Below are 22,048 nucleotides of genomic sequence, written 5' to 3'. Positions count from 1 at the left end.
GCGATACCGTGTAGCACGGATACCTAGGCACAGGTCACGCAATTCCCGGGTATTACGGGATGGCGGTCTGCGGACACGGACCTCGGGCCCCGTACCTTCCCAGACGTCTCCCGTCGGGTTCAGATTTGGCAAATTTGGTGACCGAGACACACACGTGACGGGGCTCGGCACCTTCACCTCGTGCCCGCAGGAGTCGGACGAGAGCAGACAGCTCTGTACAGACGACGAATCACAGCTTCCGTAACAGACGTGCACCACAAGCCGGCAGCAGCTCCTAACAGTGATGGCTGTAGGTGAACAGTGTCGCTACGTACAGATTATGAAATTTTAAGTAGTCAAAATAATGTATTTGGGGAAATGAAACTTTTTTTCTACGACTATTATGACTTCTACTGACTATTACTGACTTAACTGTTTACTTATTAGTGTCAGTGCACAGTTTATCTACATCTATACACAAAGGCTCGAGTGTATAAGTACCGACAGACTTTTCGCTGCGACCACCCACTGCCACCCCCACTCGTGGTTGTGGTGGGAGTCGGCCCTCGGCCTCGTTCTGTTACTGAGGGAGCTCGGTTGCAGTGGGTGGGTGTCGGTGGATGTGGTTGGCAAAAATCCACGAAATATGGACCACTAATTACTCTTACGAAAAGCTATATACACTGTGGCTTACGAACTTAACTGAACGTGTGAAAATGTGTTTGTTACTTCGATCGGACTTTAAAAGCAACGCGTAATAACGAACAGATCACTTTTTAATCTCTCAGTAGTGTTTCTCTCAATCACACTTTACCGATAATTGACATGGACACACACAAAAAAATCCAGATGAACAAAGACAAAAATACTCTTAAGTAACAAATGAATAATCGAACTGAACACCACATTTTGGTTATTCTTCACGAGTGTAATACTTTTCATAACTTAGCACATTTTCGTCACACATTTCACTAATGCCTAATGAAATAAAGTAAATATACATATATCTGTGTAATGTAATATTAAAGCCAGTATGGATGGAATGAGGTGGAGATCGTATAAGCAAGTTTATTCACTAATGTAGAAAGTTCAAAAGTAATAAAGAATACGGCTTTTTCTACCAGAACTAAGTGCCTCACGTTGCACATTTCACTGAGATATCTGCCAACAACAATCACCCACTTCCACCCATCACAGTATGAATGAAACACATTGGGGACTGTATCACCATTACATTACATTGTGCGTGAAACAAGACAAACATTTTCACATGTGCAATACAGTTTACAAGCCATACACTGAAGCGCCACAGAAACTGGTATAGGCATGCATATTCAAATACAGAGATATGGCGCTGCAATTGGCAACGCCTATATAAGACAAGTGTCTGGTGCAGTCGTTACATCAGTTACAGCTGCTACAATGGCAGGTTGTCATGGTTTAAGTGAATCAGCACACGAGCAATGGAACACAACACCTTCAACGTAGCGATGAAGTGGGGATTTTCCCGTACGACCATTTCGAGAGTGTACCGCGAATATGAGGAAACCGGTAAAACTTCAAATCTCCGACATTGATGCGGCCGGAAAAAGACCTTGCCAGAATGGCACCAACGACTAACAAAGTGCAACCCTTCCGCAAATTGCTGCAGATTTCAATGCTGGGCCATCGACAAGTGTCAGTGTGTGAATCGTTCCACGAAACATCGTCGATACGGGCTTCTGGAGCCGAAGGCTCACTCGAGTACCCTCGATGACTGCACGGACACAAAGCTTTACGCCTCACCTGGCCGGTCAACATCAATACTGGACTGTCGATGACGAGAAACGTGTTGCCTGGTCGGCCGAGCACCGTTTCGAATTGTATCGAGCGGATGGACGTGTGCGGGTATGGAGACAACCTCACGAATCCGTGGACCCTACAAGTCAGCTGGGAACTGTTGGTGGCTGCTCTGTGATGGTGTAGGATGTGTGCAATTGGAGTGTTACGAGGCCCCCGATACTTCTAGCCACGACTCTGACAGGTGAAACGTACATAGGCATCCTGTCTGATCACATGCATCCATTCGTGTCCATTGTGCATTCTGACGGACTCTGGCAATACCAGCGGGACAATGCGACACCCCACACGTCCTGAATTGCTACGCTTTGCAACATTCTGTTTAGAAGAGATCTCCACCTCCTCGTACTATTACGGGCTTATGGACAATCCTGGAGTATTCGTGGTGTTAATTCCCTCCAGCACTACTTCAGACATTAGCCGAGTCCACGCCATGTTGTGTTGCAGCACTTCTGCGTGCTTGCAGAGGCCTTACACTATATTAGGCGGTTGTATCAGCTTCTTGTTCTTCAGTGTATATTATTTAGCTTTAGCTAAGAGCATTTACTGCTCTACATTTCGTGCATTTCTGCCCACCACACTCACCCACTGCTACGCATTGTGACCGACCTACCTTACTACCAAAACAACTGCATTCGTAATAGCCTTAATGACATATGCATCTGTATGCCTCTCGTATCTAGAACATTTTCAGGCCGTCTCCCGTGCCACATATTCTGATCCACGCAACACCATTTTTCTCAGCTAGTTCGAGTACAATAAACGAATACTGCCATGTCTATTAATCAAGTATGTTGGTACGAGAATTGCTTCTAGACAGCACATCTGAGTGATAAGCCCAGGGAAAATTTATAAGAAAATAATACTTACGGTAATTTAGTTGTTTAGAGGAGGAGTTACGATATCTGTTGGTTTTCTAAATTTGTTCATTTAACGAATTGCTCAGTAAAGGTATTCAGTTCTGATCGGTCACATGTAAAAGGCATAGAATAGGACATCTATCACAGTTCTGGTATCGGAGCAGCCGTTGTGTTTCTCAGCCGATCAGATGATAGAACGTCCACACGTATTTCGGGGACTAGAAGAATTACTCCGTGGAGGTCAAATCGCATTTGGAGCTCGGCCACCGTGACAGTAGAACGTATGTAGTAGGTGCTCTGGATAGATGCGAGCCGGAAGGTAATCACAGGTGACTCTTAAAGACTAACCAGCAAAAATCTGGTTTTTCTCGACAAACATTAACGAGCAAAATTCTGGTTTTTCTATGTAAATTCTAACTTCTGAAGTAACTCAAATCTGCACGTTGTACTGTGCAGGTACGGGCTGAAAACCGTGCACTGCAAAATATTTGAGCATCGAGTTAACTTCGCTTACAGTCGATTTTAACCCACATATTGCTGTGTACGAAATGTAGATAATATTTTGAAATTTTATTTATAATTGAGAGCGGAATGATACCCCACTTCATTCTGGAGATATCGGTTTTTATATCAGGTGCACAATGTCTCACAACACCCCATTTTGCCCCCGTGCATCTGAAATCGTGCTGTCACAATAACTGTCATATTTCGTGAGCGGTTCAATATATCGAAATGAGGTCTTTTGCAAATGTAGCACACAAAGAGGCACTTATATTGTACGATAAATGCTCTAAAACATTTTTATTCACCGAGATACGGAAGTAACTTGTCCGCAGCAGTGAGGAAGTCGGCAGAACGGGACACGTATACAGGTCAATAGCGCTCAAGTTTTCTGAAGATTTACACGCAAAGTGTGAGGGATTTTTGAACAGTGGTTCACTCGTCAGTTCCAGAGCCCAGTGGCCAACGACACTGACTGGCAATTCGTTGGCTCAGGTTCGAGTCCCAAAGTTGCCTTTTTTTTTCCTTCCTCACAGTGTTAACCTATTAATTATAAAATTTACATATAGTTGGACAGTTCGGTTTAACTTATTCAATTTTGTTATGATCACTACCCTCTCAGTGAGAAGGCTAGAGGCCACCAGGTTTTAGGACGCCTGTTGAAATTTTGCAAGAGCTGCCACTGTGTGCGAGGTGCCTCCTGGCGGCATTTTGTTGTACTAGGGAGACTTCACCAGCTGCCTACAAACACACTCCAGGAGGTTTCGGGTAACGGCTCGTACTCGCCTTACCGAGTCACGTGCCCACAACTCCACCGCGGCATTCGATCTCACAGTGGGCAGTGACTGTAACGTTCGGCTCGTCGACGAATACCGTTCTGTAATTTATATCTAAACCGAGCTGACAAGGTTCGCATTCCTCGTGGGCTTTTGGCTCGCTTTCGTGTCGCAGTCTTTGCTGCGATCTCTACAAATAAAAACGTAAATGTAAATTTGTACAAATTTGTAAATATCTGGAACTTCTTCACTGACTGCTTTGAAATTTTGACACAATGCCGCATTCGAATATGTGCGGTTTTGTGTACCTACTACAGTGCCATATATAAGTAATAATTATGTGTGAAATTGATATAAAAAAGTAACTGTATGTTTGTTTCAAATTTCAAATCTCTGAAAGTTCTCCACTGATTCCCTTGAAATTATGACAATGTTGCATTCGAATATGCACGTGCTTTTATACAACCATTTTAAAATATACGTACAGGGTAATTCTCGTTAATGTTTCTACCGGTCTGCCACACCCGACCGTCCCGACACGAGTCGAACAGTCACATCGTCGTGCCACCGGGCTCGAGTGCTCGACTGTAGCACGTGGGGCTCAGGTTCGAGTCCTGTGCCTGGCGGGTGCTGTGCTTTTACACTGTTTCAGACAATTGTTTACTGTGAGATCACATTCATTATTTTATTTACCAGTCTCGCAGTCTCTACTGGTTAACTGCAGTTTACAGCATCACTACCAGTAAATGAGCTACATCACCCTTACTAAATAAAAGTTGGCAAAACAAAAAAAATAAAGAAAATAAAAATCAGAGAGAGAGAGAGAGAGAGAGAGAGAGAGAGAGAGAGATGTTGCCTGCTTACATTGAGGTAGATAATATTGTAACTTCTACATTTATTAAAGATCACATTTATGAAAGGTGTTCAAAAATGCAGCAGTCTAGCAGTGCAATGTCTAGCACTGCCTCCTATTGGGGAGTGCACGATCGGCACGCCCAACTGCTACACGTTCGGCAAGGTATGTCATCTGATGACGTCACATGTTCAACATTTCACATCCACTTTCGGGGTATTTCCTGACATTTGCAGCCCCTGTTTGTCTTATCTTATATTGAATACCTTATCTCAGCATCATCTACTTCACTTTGGGGATTTTTAAACGTTAATAAGAATCATCTTGTACACCAAATGTGTAATGCATAAAGGAGACATGTTATTACTAAGAATCTAAAAGTTCTTGACTGATTTACTTTAAATTTCTACACAATACTCTAATGAGCACTCAGATGGACACACACACACACACAGGGTGAACACTAATAAAACCGACAAACTGCAGGGACAGATTCCTGTCTGAAACGGAGCAAAAAAGGTCCTGTGTGTCTGTAAATGGATGCTGTGCATGCAACAACAACAAACTGTCCCGGAACACAGTACAGACATCCACGTCACAACAGACATTCGAAGTGGCTTCCGTGGGATTGCCAAGTGACAGGGGCAGTAGCGGTAGTCACGCAGGACACACTTAATCCTACTGTGGCTTATGCCGTGTCGGAGGGCCACTCGCCCGGAGCTCGTACTAGGGCTCGTCACAATATCCTGCAGAGCCCCGTCCTCCTAATCTCGTGTAAGCACAGTCCGTCGCTTCCCTGCACGTTCGTCTGTGAGAAAGGACCTACGATCACACAGACGCCCAAAAACGGAGCAGTCAAAACGAGTCGAGGGAAATGCCGGCGAGAGGAGTGCGCCCGTCGCACGACGGTGCCCGTCCTCGCACGGCCCCGGCCGTCGAAACGGTCTCGGGCTCGTTTGGTTACGGTGTTCTGAGCTGCCCCCAGTATTCTGCCGATTTGGTGCCTTCACATTATCATCTTTTCATCTCCCTGAAGGCACACGTGAGAGGAATTAAATTTTAAACCGAAGATCGGGTGCAGGAAGGGGTTCTGAAGTGTGGGAAGAAGCTCGCGGGAGAGTTCTTCGAGGAGGGTGTAGAGAAGCTCGTTTTGTTTGTTCTGTTTTGCTGTAGGGTGCAAAAAACAACTGGGGTCATACGCGTTCAAGTCAAAAACTATAGAACACAAAAACAGAGAGGAGGTAAATGACTATACGTCAGCCACAATTGACAATAGAAGACAGCTAAGAACAGGCACATGTAAAAAAAAAAAAAGACGCACCATACAGAAACGGAGGTCCAAAACTGAAAATTAAATGTCCTTCGCCATATTGCTACAGAAAGAGAGAGAGAGAGAGAGAGAGAGAGAGAGAGAGAGAGAGAGACGATAACTCAGACGGCAAACACAAACGGAAATGTAAATGGTTTAAAAAAAAAAAATTAAAAAAACATGGGCATTCCGCCAAGAAGTGGCAGACAGTTAAAATTTGGGCGCAATGTGCACAAAGTGGTGGGGTAGCGCCACTTAGCAAATGACGATGGGTACAAAGGCAGTGCCTCGTACACAGCCGAGTCAAAATAATCTCCTCTCGGTGGGAGGGCCGGGAGGATATTGTCCGAGGTGCTGGGAGAGGCTTAATACACGGGAGCTTATTCCTGTGAAGGGAGGACCACTGGCGATGCCGAAGAGATACCAACTCCCGATAGACGGCGACACCGAGATCGTCAGACGGAATACGGGAACTGGCGGGCTGAGGTTCGAGGACAGCAGCCTCGTTTCCTGGCAGACCGACACGACGAGGAACCCACAGAAACGTGACACTGGCTCCACCGAGAGCGAGCAAGAGACAGTTTTCCTGGACCCGCTGCACGGGTGGTGTGCAGCATACATAGACTCTGAAGGGCATCGAGCGAGTCTGTGCAGAGGACAGTACTGAAAATGCCGCGTCGCCGGACGCACTCTGTGGCCCGATATGAGGCGAACAGCTCGGCTGCAAATACTGAGGAGTGTGCCGGAAGCCGTTATTCAGAGACACGGGTGCCGATGACGAAGGCACACTCGACCCCACTGTCAGTCCGAGAGAGAAGCTCATGCCACACCTCACTACACATTTTAACTGGAATGGTGATTATGTGGAATAATAGTCGACAAGCACACTGAGAACATACTGTAATTTTTTACTACACTTTCTCGAAAAAAAAAAAAATAAATTAAAAAAAATAATAATAACAATAATAATAATAATAATAACAACCTGGTACACTTATCACAAGTTCATGAGAGACTTATCGGTTACAAGCAGATTTGTAAAAAAAGTGTCTCCAAAAACCATTTGCAGCAGAAAAAAAGTAGTTGACACATAATTTTAACAGTGTCTCACCAGGCATAAAGTAAATTATGAATGTGCCAGAATCTGAGATTGGGTCAGCTCTTTACTACATCTGCAGGAATTCTGACATTGCCCTCACAGTATATATTTTCTTTAATGTCGTTTGTTGTTAGCAATATTAGCCTATTCCCAAGAGTTAGCAGCTTTCACTCAGTTAATACTAGGCAGAAATCAAATTTGCATGTGGAATGCACTTCCTCGACTCTTGTGCAGAAAGGAGTGCAGTATTCTGCTGCATCCATTTTCAATAAGCTACCACAAGAACTCAAAAATCTTGGCAGTAGCCCAAACGCTTTTAAGTCTAAAGTGAAGAGTTTCCTCACGGCTCACTCCTTCTATTCTGTCGAGGAGCTCCTGGAAGAGCTGAAAAATTAAGCAAATTCCAGTGTTACATTGTTGATTTTCTTTATTTAAACTTACGAATTGTCGCCTGAATACGTTTCTTGTATTTCATTTTATCTGTTTCTACTATCGTGTTATAATTTCATGTATTGACTCGTTCCATGACCATGGAGACTTCTCCTTAATTTGGTCCCACGGAACAATAAATGAATAAATAAAATCGAGCAGCAGACGTCAGAAGCTGCCGACGAGGCCCGCGGGACCACGGCGGCCACAGAGAAGGTGGAGGGAGGGGGCTGCCTCTCGGATCTCGAAGGACTGCCTTACGGTCCAGAGACCGCACGCTAGAGGTACGTTTGACGCAACTGCAATAAATGCAACCCAAAATTTTAAATGTGTTTTTCTTAAAACCGTATTTTTGAAATTGGCGGGAAACGGAACTCGAGAAAGGTATGTACGAGTTTGTTCGGAATTTGATGCCGGCATTCTAAATTCGATTCTCTATCATCGCACAAACGTAGCTGTTTTCGGATACCTTCAAAATTCTATTTTCAGTTCACACTTTTGTCACGGTTTTTCGTTTCGACCCTTCAATCTTCTTGTCATATTTTTCAATTGTCCTATGTATGGTGATAGAAAATATCCTGAAATTGACTTACAAAATAATTTTGCTACAGGTCAGTTGTCGTATCGAGTTTCCTGACAACAATTATCACACTGTCAGAGAGGAAGCCTGCCACGCCAATCGAGAGATCACGGTAGAGATACACAAAAAGGTAACAAAGAATGTATCTTTAGTGACACGTGCCAGCTGAAGTAGAATACTGCATTGTAAACAAACAACTCTGCCACCAATTTCTCAGCTGTCACTGCTCTAGCAATAACAACTGCAAGTTTTAAATCAACAGTAACGCTACATCTCTGCAGCGCCATCTGGGTGTCGTTCAAAAAGACTCGAGAAGCGCCCATTGTACGACAATCTGCAGGAACACGATACACTTCCCTTTAACAAGTTATACTACGGACGTCCGCAGTTCCGACAGATATTACGTAAACTGAAGTTGGAGAGGGGGGAGATGGAAAAGAAAAGGAAAGAAAAGGAGGAAAGGAAAGGGAAGAAGCTGACGATATTAGCAGCACCGGGACTTTGTGGAGAGTCGGTGGCGACGAGTGAAATGTGTACCGGACAGGGAGTCAAACTTGCAATCTGCTACTTAGTAGGCAGTGGCATTAACCACTGCACCGTCCGAACACAGTGTCGATTGTGAATGCATGCACTATCTCGGCACGCTCTCCCACACGTCACCACCTACGCTCGAGTCCCCGTCCAAATCCCCCTCACGTGGCAATTTCAGGTTCCCGCTCAGAGGTCAAACGGTACTGTGCACCCACACCGAAGGTCGAGGGTTCATTGCCAGTTGAGGCAAATCAATTGCACAAATGCGTGCTACCTGTTCTATTGGATCTGTGCGAATGAACTGACACGATGCAGAATCCACAGCAGCGATACGTATTATGTAAATTGAAGGTGGAGGAGAGCAGAAAGGAAAGAAAGCTGTGAGTGCTCCGAGATACTCTGTGCATTTTCGATACAACCTGCGTCCGGACGGCGGAGTGGCCGACACGTCTGCCCAGTAAGAGGGAGGTCCCGGGTTCGAGTCCCGGTCCGGCGCACACTTTTGCCCGTCCCCGGGAGGAGTGCTCCCGCTCGTTACCTGTACGAGGCGGTGCCGTCTCCGTCGCCGGCCGCGGCGGCGTCAGTGCGGTTGGTGGTGCTGAAGGTGGTGTCCGAGGCGGAGCGGCACATGTGCTCCAGGGCGGGGTCGACGATGGTCGCCTGCACCGCCTGCCCGTACAGGTCGATCACGCCGTACACCTGCTCCGGCACGCCCGCCCCCGCACTCCCCTGGTCCACGCCGTTCACGAAGAAGTGCAGCGTGCCCTCCTCCGTGCGCATCACGCCCACGCGGTCGCCCACCTGTCGGCACGGGGCGAGTCGTGTCCTCGGTCCGTCCGTTCTACGGAGGAAAACTTACGGGCTACTAGAACGAGTATCGTTTAAATTAACAGAACCGTCAAACAAACTTGGAGATTATAAAAAAATGCAAAGTAAAACACTACAACTATCAGTTACACTAACAAGTAAACCTACCCGAGGGATACACTTCGGTTTTAATTGGTGTCAAATATGTATTACTGTAGTGCAAAATAAGAGAAACATTTTCTGTGTACGCCTCTGTACAGCAATAAAGGAAGTGAAACACCCCCTTGAAAAATATTGAGTTTAATATATCTGAATGAATACCACTGAAATCTTAACACACATAAAGAACTTCATATAAAAGTTCTATGGTTTTTAATTTACAACTATGCACACAGATTTGCTGAAAAAGTTTTTTTCCAAAAAATATACCCCTCGCATAGGTTTACGAGCAACTCCTGTTTATTAGAATGGTTTGATAAATCTGGTAAATTTCCAGGAAAGAATGGAACATTTTTACTGCGGCTTCACGGTCAGATAGCATCACCAAAATGGAGAAAACAGACTGTCTTGCTGTTATTTAAAGATTTTTATTCCAAGGGTTGGATTGCCACAAAAATCAAAAGATAACTAGAGAGTAATGGAGGATGAGGCAGCACAGGGTTTTTGTTTTTTGTGCAATAGTCACTCACCAACAGGGAAGAATGTGCGGGCGAGTTATTGTGATGCATTTATATCTGTTTCCTTCTCACGTTTTCCGGCAGGCACCATAACGTGTCCCGAAGGTATCATAGATTAACAGTTTGTCCCCTGAGCGCAAATTCACAAAGAACTGATCTCTTTGAAGTCAAAGACAACTATCGGCATAATTACAACATTTGACCTGACTATGAGCTTCTTTTCTTTTCTCGTTGAGAACCTTTGCCGATCCATTCTGAAGATCAAACCTTAGTCTCAACACCTTAACCATTTCTCATCACCAGCTACAATTCTCTCAAGGAACATCTTTCCGGTCGTGATTCGAGAGCCCCGGGGCGAACTTGACGGCAACGCGGTGCATTCTGAGACTCCGTGCCAGGATTTCGTGACACGATCCAACTGAAGTGTAACATTCTTCTGCAATCTCTCAGACAGTCGGTATCCAAGTGGCACGCACAATTTTGTCGACATTCCCAATTTGAGTGTAGTCGGTACACGTCGAAGGGTGTCCGGAACGAGGGTCACCTTCAACTTCCGTCAGGCTGTTTTTAAACCGTATGAGCTATTCGTAACACCGAGTACGGCTCAAGCACTCACTCACCATTGTAGGCTTACTGCATCACTCGGTGTGTGTCTGTGAAGTTTTTCTCGTGTTTCACGCAAAATTTAATGTGGACATGTTATTCCTCTAACTCTGCCATCTCGAAAATTGCAAACTGTGCGACTCTAAAGACAGCACCAAACAACAACAACAACAACCGACAACAGTGAAACATCGGGCAGTTACACAGTAAACAAAATCTCGTGCAAGGATGCCAACTGCATTTTGCTCGAACACACCACTGGCACGTTATTACGAATGTTCCAGAATTTTTTGATCAGATCTCGTATTTGACATCTCGGCTAGAAAAAATGAATTTATTCACACAGTCAATTCAGATGGGTTCCGAAATACAGCAGAACCCGAGAAAGTGAGAGCACGCGAAGGTCCTTCTCTAAGCACAGGCACGTAGTTAGTCAGCCAGCAGAATGATGCTCACAGAGCACAACACACCTACCTTAACAGTTAAAAGGAAAACTACCGTAAAACCCCGTGGTGCAGCCACGAGGGGGATGTAACGTGTGCTTATTGATAGATATATCCTCAGTTTAATGCGTTACACAATATTCTCAGCACTTAATCGAGAGTGGGTACTTACAGCAAATCGAACAGTTCTAAATGTATTTGCTACAAATCAGAGCTACCAGTCGTCGACGACTCGGCTCGCCCGGTGCGGCCGGGGAGCGGAGCAGCGCCGTACCTGCAGCCGGTCCAGGTTCTGGCCGTACTCGTGGATGACGGTCGACCCGTTGTGCATCACTCCGTTCCCAGTCATCATCCACGTCCCGGACCTGCACAGGAGGAAACCGGACGGTTCAGCCTAGTCTACATTCTCCAGACTGGGATGCACGCGAGTCTTTTCCTACCGGACAATTCGGTACATTCAGACAGTACTCACAGAGGGAAGGGGGCTAGGGGCTGGGGGGGGGGGGGGAGGGGCACTTGCGAATATTCGCCGGGCCGGTAGCCCCCGTCTGACAGTTACCTGCGAGTACTTTCCGCGAGTGTGCGGGAGTCTCGCTAGAGCATTCGTCTGCAGCATTTACAAACGGCAGGGTGAGGAATTCTGCGGGACCCGAGAAGTAACTCCCCGCGAGAGTCTCCCGTCGTAGGTCTGTGCGCAAAGAGAGAGAGGTCGTGACAAGAGAGCCATGGGCTGCAGCTGCACTTTTAATGTGTCCAGTCACAAAGAGGAGATGTAAACAACCGTGTCTGTGTCAGATTAGGTGGCGGGACAATTCTGAAGTGTGCAACAATCTCAGTGCGGAGCATGCTTACAAAGTTTCAACCACCTGATTTTGCGGACGAATGTCGAAACGTACTGTTACGTGTCACTTCCACAGGGATTGTGAGGATTACAACGGATTAATTACAGCACACGTGCAGGCATTCGACCTTCCAGCTGCGGGCGATGTGCGTGTGTGTATTCAGTTCTTTCCTAACAATTTCACAGGGCCCACAATTATCACACGGAAAACAATTTCTGCTGTATTAGCGAATCGGAAGCTGCAGTTTTCCAGTCCAACACTTTTTTTTCACCCTGGAACATCGTAGGCTGCTATTTTGCTGTCAAATCCTTCTACAGTGACCTGGAACGTTGGTAATCGTTATTTTCCCATCAAACATCAGCAGTCACTTTTTGCATTTTCTTCTTTCTTACTATCATACATACACATACACTTTCTTACGGCTGCAATTTTGTAGCCATATTCCTGAATTTTTGTATGGAACCCTACATTAAGACAGCAAGTTTATCCTGCTTTTATACCTTAAACGCAATTTTTGCATTCCGTCCATTATTTACATTAAATGTCAATTGAAAGTCGACTCTTAAGTAAGTTTTTGATTTTCTTGTTACAATCCTAAAATTCTAAACTTACAACTATTCTAATTATCAAATAAAAACATCCTTAAAAAAGTAACGGGAATTTTGTAATTGTACGGGATTTATACGTACGATTTTCAATTTTTTTATCTTTTTCATATGGCTATTCCTGATGCATGTTTCCATCTTCAGCCATTTTGAATATTTAGCTTATTGTTGACAGTCAAAAAGGTTGTGTGTTTTCGGGTGATCGGAGAATTTTTACTTACAAAAAAGATGGATCAAAGGATTTGAATTAAATTGTTCTTCAAATATCAAATAAAGTGCAGCACCATATTTGATATGTCGACTGTGGCTTTTGCCGAATCTACTATGTGTAAGACAAGAGTTGACGAGTGGTACAAACATTTAAAAATGGATGAAGACGACATCAAAGATGATACTGCTCCGGATGCCATAGCACAACAATTACTGATGACAATGTGGAAGAAGCAAAGAAAAGGGTTGTGGAAAATCACCAAATCACCATCAGAAGCCGGCATACCCTTTGGTTCGTGCCGAACAATTTTTTCAGAAGTCTCGGGCACAAATCGTGAAGCGGCAAAGTCTGTTCCAAAACTGTGGAATTTCGAACAAAGAGGAAGGCACACAGAGACAGTTCGGGAGCTGCTGATCGAAATCGACAACAATCCAGAAGTTCTAAAGGTGGTTGTAACAGGTGACGAAACATGGGTATACAGGTGTAACGTCTGAAATGAGGCTCAAATGTCCCGGTGGAAACTACTCGAAGGACCGAGACAAAAAAGAAATTGACAAGTTCCGCCTTGTGGTCGTACAGTAAGCAAGCAATACTGTCTGGAAGTAACGTGCCGTTTCCGTGAAGCTATCTGAAGAAAACGACCAGAGTTGTGGCAAAACTCCTCCTGGAAATTGCACGACAGTAATGCTCCCGCTCACACCTCAACACTTGTTCGTGGTTCTTTGGCTAAAAAAACAAAACCGTTAAGCCGCCTCAGCCACTGTGTTGGCCCCTGCGACTTCTTTCTATTCCCGAGGCTAAAGAGAACCGTGAAAGGGCATCGTTTTGCCACCACAGATGAGACTAACACCGTAATGAAAACTGAGTTCCAAGAGTGCTTCCGAGACTGGAGAAGGCTTCGGCACAAGTGTACTAAAGCTGAGGGGGATTACTCTGACGGAGATACAGTTGATGTTGACGAATAAATAAAGATTCTTCGAGAAAAACACAAATTCCGGTTCTTTCCGACCACACCTCGTATGCGAACGGAAATCTTAATAACTGGTACGATGGAACGTACTCTTCGCACTTCAGAGTGGTTTGCTGAGTACAGATGTACACTGTGAGATCAAAAGTATCCGGACACCTGGCTGAAAATGACTTACAAGTCCGTTGCGTCCTCCATCGGTAATGTTGGAATTCAATATGGTGTTGGCCCACCCTTAGCCTTGATGACAGCTTCAACTGTCGGAGGCGTACGTTCGATCAGGTGCTGGGAGGTTTCTCGGGGAATGGCAGCCCATTCTTCACGGAGTGCTGCACTGAGGAGAGGTATCGATGTCAGTCGGTCAGGTCTGGCGCGAAGTCGGCGTTCCAAAACAGCCCAAAGGTGTTCTATAGGATTCGGGTCAGGACTCTGTGCAGGCCAGTCCATTACAGAGATGTTATGGTCGTGTAACCACTCCACCACAGGACGTGCATTAAGAACAGGTGTTCGATCGTGTTGAAAGATGCAATCACCATCCACAAACTGCTCTTCAACAGTGGGAAGCAAGAAGGTGCTTAAGAATCCATAGTTGGCCTGTGCTGTGATAGTGCCATGCAGAACAACAAGGGATGCAAGTCCTCTCCATGAAAAACATGACCACACAAACACCTCCGAGTTTTACAGTTGGCACCACACATGCTGGCAGACGACGTTCATCAGGCATTCGCCATACCCACACCCTGCCATCAGATTGCCACATTGTGCACCGTGATTCGTCATGCCATACAATGTTTTTCCACGGTTTAATTGTCCAATGTTTACGCTCCATACACCGAGCGAGGCGTCGTTTGGCATTTACCGGCGTGATGTGTGGCTTATGAACAGCCGCTCGACCGTGAAATCCAAGTTTCCTCACCTCCCGCCTAACTGTCATAGTACTTTCAGTGGCTCCTGATGCAGTTTGGAATTCCTGTGTGACGGTCTGGATAGATGTCTGCCTATTACACATTACGACTCTCTTCAACTGTCGGCTGTCTCTGTCAGTCCACAGACGAGGTCGGCCTGTATGCTTTTGTGCTGTACGTGTCCCTTCACGTTTCCACTTCACTATCACGTCGGAAATAGTGGACTTAGGGATGTTTAGGAGTGTGGAAATCCCGCGTACAGACGTATGACACAAGTGACACCCAATCACCTGACCACGTTCGATGTGCGTGAGTTCTGTGGAGCGCCCCGTTCTGCCCTCTCATGATGTCTAATGACTACTGAGGTCGCTGTTGTGGAGTACCTCGCACTAGGTGGCAGCACAACGCACCTGATATGAAAAAAATATGTTTTTGGGGATGTCCGGATACTTTTGATCACACAGTGTAGGTTTAGATGTATTCTAGCCGACTGTATCAGAATAATAGTCAGCGTGAAGCTGTCCATTACTTTTTAAGCATTTGAGTGAAACAGTGGAGAGAGAAGGTGCAGTCGTTGCTTTCTCACTGCCACAGAGCAGACAGGAAGGAAGCAGCACACGCAGGAGCTGGCAGCAGCCGCGCGCCGGCCGCACCTACCTCACGTTGGTCATCGTGGAGGGGAACTCCAGCTCCGCGGGGCTGTGCATCGTTACGCCGATCTCGATGGAGCCGGCCCACTTGGTCACCATCTTGTCGAGCCGCACCTCGAACAGCTCTCCCGGCCGCAGCGGCCGGTTCGTCAGCACGACGCCGTTGTTGAAGTCGTCCATCGCACTGGGCGGGAGCGGTGGAGAGTCGTAAAAAAAAAAGCAGCTGCGACTTACCGTTTAACGCACAGTGTCTTCACAACTTGTGAAACAACAGACTGAAATTAAGACTCGACCTGACCGGGTTTCATTTGTGAAAATTTAATTTTTTTGTACTAACAAGTTTCGTAAACCACATTCTGAAGGTCACATACACACCTGTAGTAAGGAAGACCCGAAATAAAAATTGGCCGAGTGCAAGTAGGGCTCCCATTCTGAGCGTTACGTACTATCTTATAATGTTGATTGTGTACATAGACATCTCATCTATCCCTGTGTAGCGGGACTTTAAATTTCGCCGCGCTACACTCGTTCCCTCAGATATAAATTATACAGTCGCAGCTGTATGAGCGCTCGACGGCACAGAAAATATATAAGAAAATGAAGGTACTAAAATTGTAACTCTTTTTGTTTTCTACCCGCTCGTCTCTTGAGAGCGGAAGCTTAACATACTTATTAGCTAGTCGTGGTCATATGAAGACGAAAAAACTTATTGATGTGGAGACGTATTGTGGAAGTTTGTATGAAATTCGGAGCAGCTACGACTTTTCACGCAGAAATGAAGCAGGAGATTTTTGGAGAACAAGACCTGGACGCCGCACGAGAGAAGACGTGTTAACATGGTAAAGAATGAACTCTTATCTACGCCATTTCCCCCTCTTAATCACATTTTGTTATTCTCTGTGCTCTTTCAAATAATTTTTGTAGTGGAAATTGGTTTGACTTTTGCTCAGAAACACCGCAAGGACCACCCCAACAATATTTTTTCCAAATCACGAAGTTCGATAGCTTTTCTGTAATACGAAGTCCGATTTGCATTTCATTCTTTCCCTTTTCCAAGGTCATTAACGATTTTAAAACCCTTTTTTATTCACCATTTCTTCCCACATTTTCAACCTTTTCTTTTCTTTTCTTCTTTTTTATTAACCACTACACCTGGAAATGAGAATCTCAACAATTTTTGTTCGTTATCAATACTGATACTTGCAGGATAACGGTTCCGGGAATCTGACACTTTGAAGAAACTTTTTAATTGCACGTTTCGAATTAAAGTTTTCTCTGTAATTTTGCATTTTCTTTCACAAAAACTTTATTTTTTGATGTGATATAATTACAAATTCACAATTCTTTAGTTTTTCCCCCCTCAGTGACGCTGTACAACCTCACTTTTCGCAAATTTCACGGTTTGGGTGCTACCAGTTCGGATGAGTGTGTTTACGACTACTGAAACGTGTGACAAATGACTGTGTCTTTTCATCGTGCTGCCTCAGAAGGTCAAATTTTTTACACCGCCAAGGGATTGTAATCCTTAAAATTTCAATTTGAGATAGCTACCAGTTTCTGAGAGAAGGAGATCTTAACAGTGACAGAGAGACAACAAAGTGACCCCACAACAGTTCCGTTTTGACTGATAAGGTGCAGAATCTGAGGAAAACACAAGAGGGGAGGGGGGGGGCAGTTTGGATTCGGGAAAGAACAAAGAATTTTATATTCTAACAGAAAAATGTGGTATTACCAAACTTGTCCTTATACGACTCCTAATTACAATACTACTATTTTTAAGCTGCATTCGTTCGGTCGGTCCGGCTGTCTGCCCGTCCGATAAGACCCCTTTTTCTCAGGAATGGGAAGAGAAAGAGGTATCTAGTCGAAATAAAATACGTCAGGTAACGAAGTCTACGGTCCTTCGATAGTGTAACTAATTTAAGCTTCTGAGCCGATGCAATCGAGAGATGCGGTCATATACGCCACATATTTTGATAATTCCAAACTCACTTGTCGAGACCTACAGACGAACTATCTACTTACACATCAGTGTAAACTTCCGTCGCCACCGTCACTCTGGATAAAATTCTTCCGGGCTGTCAACCACAGTATCACAGCATATAAAACTGTCCGACGTTTCGGCCACTGTCGGGAGTGGCCTCCTTCAGGGTTTTGTGCTGAGCTGCCTGGTGAATGAGAGAGACTGCAGATCTTATACAGTAGCAGAGGAAACTGTTTACGTGATTTGTTAGGATACTCGACGTAGGAGAAGGGGTGGTAGGCGTACTTTATTGGCCTTTATATTATTCCTTGTCAGTGGTGGATAAAGATGTGCCCAATTGTTATTTGCATTATTTCTTACCGTCGGTTGAAACAGACAAATTAGAAACGGGCAGTATCTGTGAGTGACGTAGCTTTCACCCGTCCTCTCTATTTGAGACGGTGGGTATAGGCTTGCGGCATCGTGAATGCCGGCAGTGACAACGCTACGGAAGGGGAGTGAATGCAGGGTGACCCACACGCGCACACTGGATTCCCCAGTGATCGTGCGAACACAGAGCGCGGGCTCGCCTCGGCCTGCGCCTGGAAACGAGTAAACGGTGCTACGTCACTCACAGATACTGCCCGTTTCTAATTTGTCTGTTTCAACCGACGGTAAGAAATAATGCAAATAACAATTGGGCACATCTTTATCCACCACTGACAAGGAATAATATAAAGGCCAATAAAGTACGCCTACCACCCCTCCTCCTACCTCGCGTACCCTAACAAATCACGTAAACAGTTTCCTCTGCTACTGTATAAGATCTGCAGTCTCTCTCATTCACCAGGCAGCTCAGCACAAAACCCTGAAGGAGGCCACTCCCGACAGTGGCCGAAACGTCGGACAGTTTTATATGCCGACACTATGGTTGACAGCCCGGAAGAGTTCTACTGACACTGTCTACTTACACATCAGGCCCAGGGGTCTAGCAGTAACACGCATGTCTGGAAAACGAGAGATAGTGGGATCGAATATCCACTGGACTGTGAATATCTTCGCCTCCGGTTTAACCTAGCATTCACATCTCGACAGTGTGACGAGTCACCCGTAACGACGTGCGGTTCGGATTCCACGTCGAAGTGTAGACCCTGCACCCAGGCTGTATAACTGCTGTAGGTTAGGAACAAGAAGTCAATACAGTGGCATCTAACGGAAGGAATTGCACCAGGCCACTGTGCCACATCAAACCACAACCACAGCCACAGCCACCAGTATCACCATGTTGTTGTGGTCTTCAGTCCTGAGACTGGTTTGATGCAGCTCTCCATGCTACTCTATCCTGTGCTAGCTTCTTCATCTCCCAGTACTTACTGCAACCTACATCCTTCTGAATCTGCTTAGTGTATTCATCTCTTGGTCTCCCTCTAAGATTTTTACCCTCCATGCTGCTCTCCATTACTAAATTGGTGATCCCTTGATGCCTCAGAATATGTCCAATTAACCGGTCCCTTCTTCTTATCAAGTTGTGCCACAAACTCCTCTTCTCCCCAATTCTATTCAATACCTCCTCATTAGTTATGTGATCTACCCATCTAATCTTCCGCATTCTTCTGTAGCACCACATTTTGCAAGCTTCTATTCTCTTCTTGTCCAAACTAGTTATCATCCACGTTTCACTTCCATACCTGGCTACACTCCATTCAAATACTTTCAGAAACGACTTCCTGACACTACAATCAATACTCGATGTTAACAAATTTCTCTTCTTCAGAAATGCTTTCCTTGCCATTGCCAGTCTACATTTTATATCCTCTCTACTTCGACGATCATCAGTTATTTTGCTCCCCAAATAGAAAACTCCTTTACTACTTTAAGTGTCTCATTTCCTAATCTAATTCCCTCAACATCACCCAATTTAATTTGACTACATTCCATTATCCTCGTTTTGCTTTTGTTGATGTTCATCTTATATCCTCCTTTCAAGACACTGTCCATTCTGTTCAACTGCTCTTCCAAGTCCTTTGCTGTCTCCGACAGAATTACAATGTCATCGGTGAACCTCAAAGTTTTTATTTCTTCTCCACGGATTTTAATTCCTACTCTGAATTTTTCTTTTGTTTCCTTTACTGCTTGCTCAATATACAGATTGAATAACATCGGGGAGAGGCTACAACCCTGTCTCACTCCCTTCCCAACCACTGCTTCTCTTTCGTGGCCCCGACTCTTATAACTGCCATCTGGTTTCGGTACAAATTGTAAATAGCCTTTCACTCCCTGTATTTTACCGCTGCCACCTTCAGAATATGAAAGAGATTATTCCAGTGAACATTGTCCAAAGCTATCACCATATATAATATTAAGTCTGTACGGAAGTCTCAGAACGCGAGTCGTACTTGCACTTTGTCCAATTCTTCCTTCTGATCCCCCTTTTTTTACTTGCGGTTCACATACAATAGGTAAACAAAATAGCTAATTTGTTGTTTAAGCGTTATGTCATTCAATGTTAATATTCACCATATAATTTACACGATTTCCCAGTTGTCTCGGGACGTATACACCCTGTACTGCAACCACTTCACACACATTCAAATGTTATAACTATGAAAATATTCATTTCTTCACAATTAATGCAATTGTCTGCTTGTGTCTGTGTATGTGCGGATGGATATGTGTGTTTGTGCGAGTGTATACCTGTCCTTTTTTCCCCCTAAGGTAAATCTTTCCGCTCCCGGGATTGAAATGACTCCTTACCCTCTCCCTTAAAACCCACATCCTTTCGTCTTTCCCTCTCCTTCCCTCTTTCCTGATGAAGCAACCGTCAGTTGCGAAAGCTCGAATTTTGTGTGTGTGTTTGTTTGTGTGTCTATCAACCTGCCAGTGCTTTTGTTTCGTAAGTCACATCATCTTTGTTTTTAGATACAATTAATGTAATTGGATAGATAAAAAAAAAGATCTACTTGTCACACGACAGTAGGAGAACGCACGTGCGTGCACGCACCTGCCAGTGGTTCCTCTTTCCGGCAGAAGAGTTGATGGGAGTGGAGAAGGGTGAAGGAAAAGGAGTGCTGAGTTTTAGGAAAAGGGGTAGACTTCAGAAAAGTCACCCAGAACCCTCAGGTCAAGGGAACTTACCAGACAGGACGAGAGGGGAAGACTGACAATCAGTCTGTCCTCGTTGTCCCATCCGGTAAGTCTCCCCGAACTGGGGTTACAGTTGACTTTTCCTCCAGTCCTTTTCCTTCACTCCTTCTGTCAGGAGGAGGAGAGACTGGCTACAAAAGTTTTCTCTCTCTCTGTGTGTGTGTGTGTGTGTGTGTGTGTGTGTGTGTGTGTGTTTTCTGCCACCACTTGGTGAGTACATGTTTTTTATCTATCCAATTACATTAAACCTCAATTATTAGGAAGCTCGGGTCAGTACAGATGGAAGAATCAAAAGATGATTAAGAAACAGAATTTTCCAAGAAAAACGTGTCTTCCATAGAAATACGATATTAACCTCAAAAACTTTCACACCAGAAAAACGTTTATGATACATGTGGAGTGTCCTGTCATTTGGGTCTGGGATCTGGACTACCTAAATGGGACTCAGAATAGATTACGACAAGACTCACTCGTGGAGAAGAGATACAAGAAAGAATATATAAAAGGTTGCTACAAAAGCCTTCAGTTTGATTCAGTGTCAATTTAAGATCTACTGGTTATGTACCTCTGTAATTCAAAATATAAGGAAAAAAATCATCATCTATAACAATCAACATCATTTTGAAAATTTACAATTAAAATACTAATTAATATACACTATATTAACAAAAAGATTTTCACAGTTTTGCCCTTCCCCCTCCGTCCCCAAGGCCGTTTCACATGGCTTCGTGGGACTTACCTGTGGAAAATAAGGGTTCCTCTTTTCACACATTTCAATTTGGGGCCATAGCAGAAACAATTACTTACCACTGCTGTTACCGATAAACAAATGTGAACAAATGGGACACACACACACACACACACACACACGCAGGTTACGTTAGTCTCACTCTTAATCTAAAATGAAAAACAAACCGTGTCATACTACAGTCGTGGGGCATCTTGATTGGAGGATAGGGCGATGTGCACAGTACTCCATGCTCATTCCACAAATCTTACACAACAGAACTGCATATGTTGTAGATCTTTCTCACCCATATACACACACAAGATGAGAGAGAGAGAGAGAGAGAGAGAGAGAGAGAGACCGTAAGGGGGGGGGGGGGGGGTGTACTTCTAGAACACTCGTCAACAATAATTTTATTTACAATTTTCTATGTTGCTCTCTGTTTGTTGAAATTTATGAATGTGTTTTGAAAAACTATTGAACTGTCCAGAACCAGTGAATAAACTCCAGCCACAGCAAACCAATAACACCAACCCTAACTCTACAGCACCTCACGAAATCGAAATAACTAAACAAATTAAGAGACTTAAAAACAATAAAGCATCTGGAGTAGACAGTATAATCGCAGAATTACTAAAATCACCTGGCCCGAAGACTATAAAAAGAGATCACTCAACTAGTAGGACATATCTGGAAAACTGAGAAATATCTGAGGACTGGAAAACTGCCCTAGTTCATCCATTGCAAA

At 44.6% G+C, this 22,048-nt stretch overlaps 1 protein-coding gene across 1 annotated transcript in view; it reads right to left on the bottom strand.

The window, feature by feature from the left end:
• LOC126212792 (neuralized-like protein 4) overlaps positions 1-22,048 on the bottom strand; it is a 303,166-nt gene that overhangs the window by 183,417 nt on the left and 97,701 nt on the right. Inside the window, exons 11-13 of the mRNA XM_049940194.1 lie at positions 15,474-15,650; positions 11,561-11,651; positions 9,391-9,557 (exon numbers count right to left, since the gene is read on the bottom strand). Coding sequence (XP_049796151.1) covers positions 9,391-9,557; positions 11,561-11,651; positions 15,474-15,650 — 435 coding nt within the window. The remainder of the gene's footprint in view (positions 1-9,390; positions 9,558-11,560; positions 11,652-15,473; positions 15,651-22,048) is intronic.

The sequence above is a fragment of the Schistocerca nitens genome, chromosome 11 (assembly GCF_023898315.1).
Source record: "Schistocerca nitens isolate TAMUIC-IGC-003100 chromosome 11, iqSchNite1.1, whole genome shotgun sequence".
Classification (NCBI taxonomy): Eukaryota; Metazoa; Arthropoda; class Insecta; order Orthoptera; family Acrididae; genus Schistocerca; species Schistocerca nitens.
The sequence above is the reverse complement of the archived record's forward strand: the minus strand, read 5'-3'. Positions and strand labels throughout refer to the sequence as shown.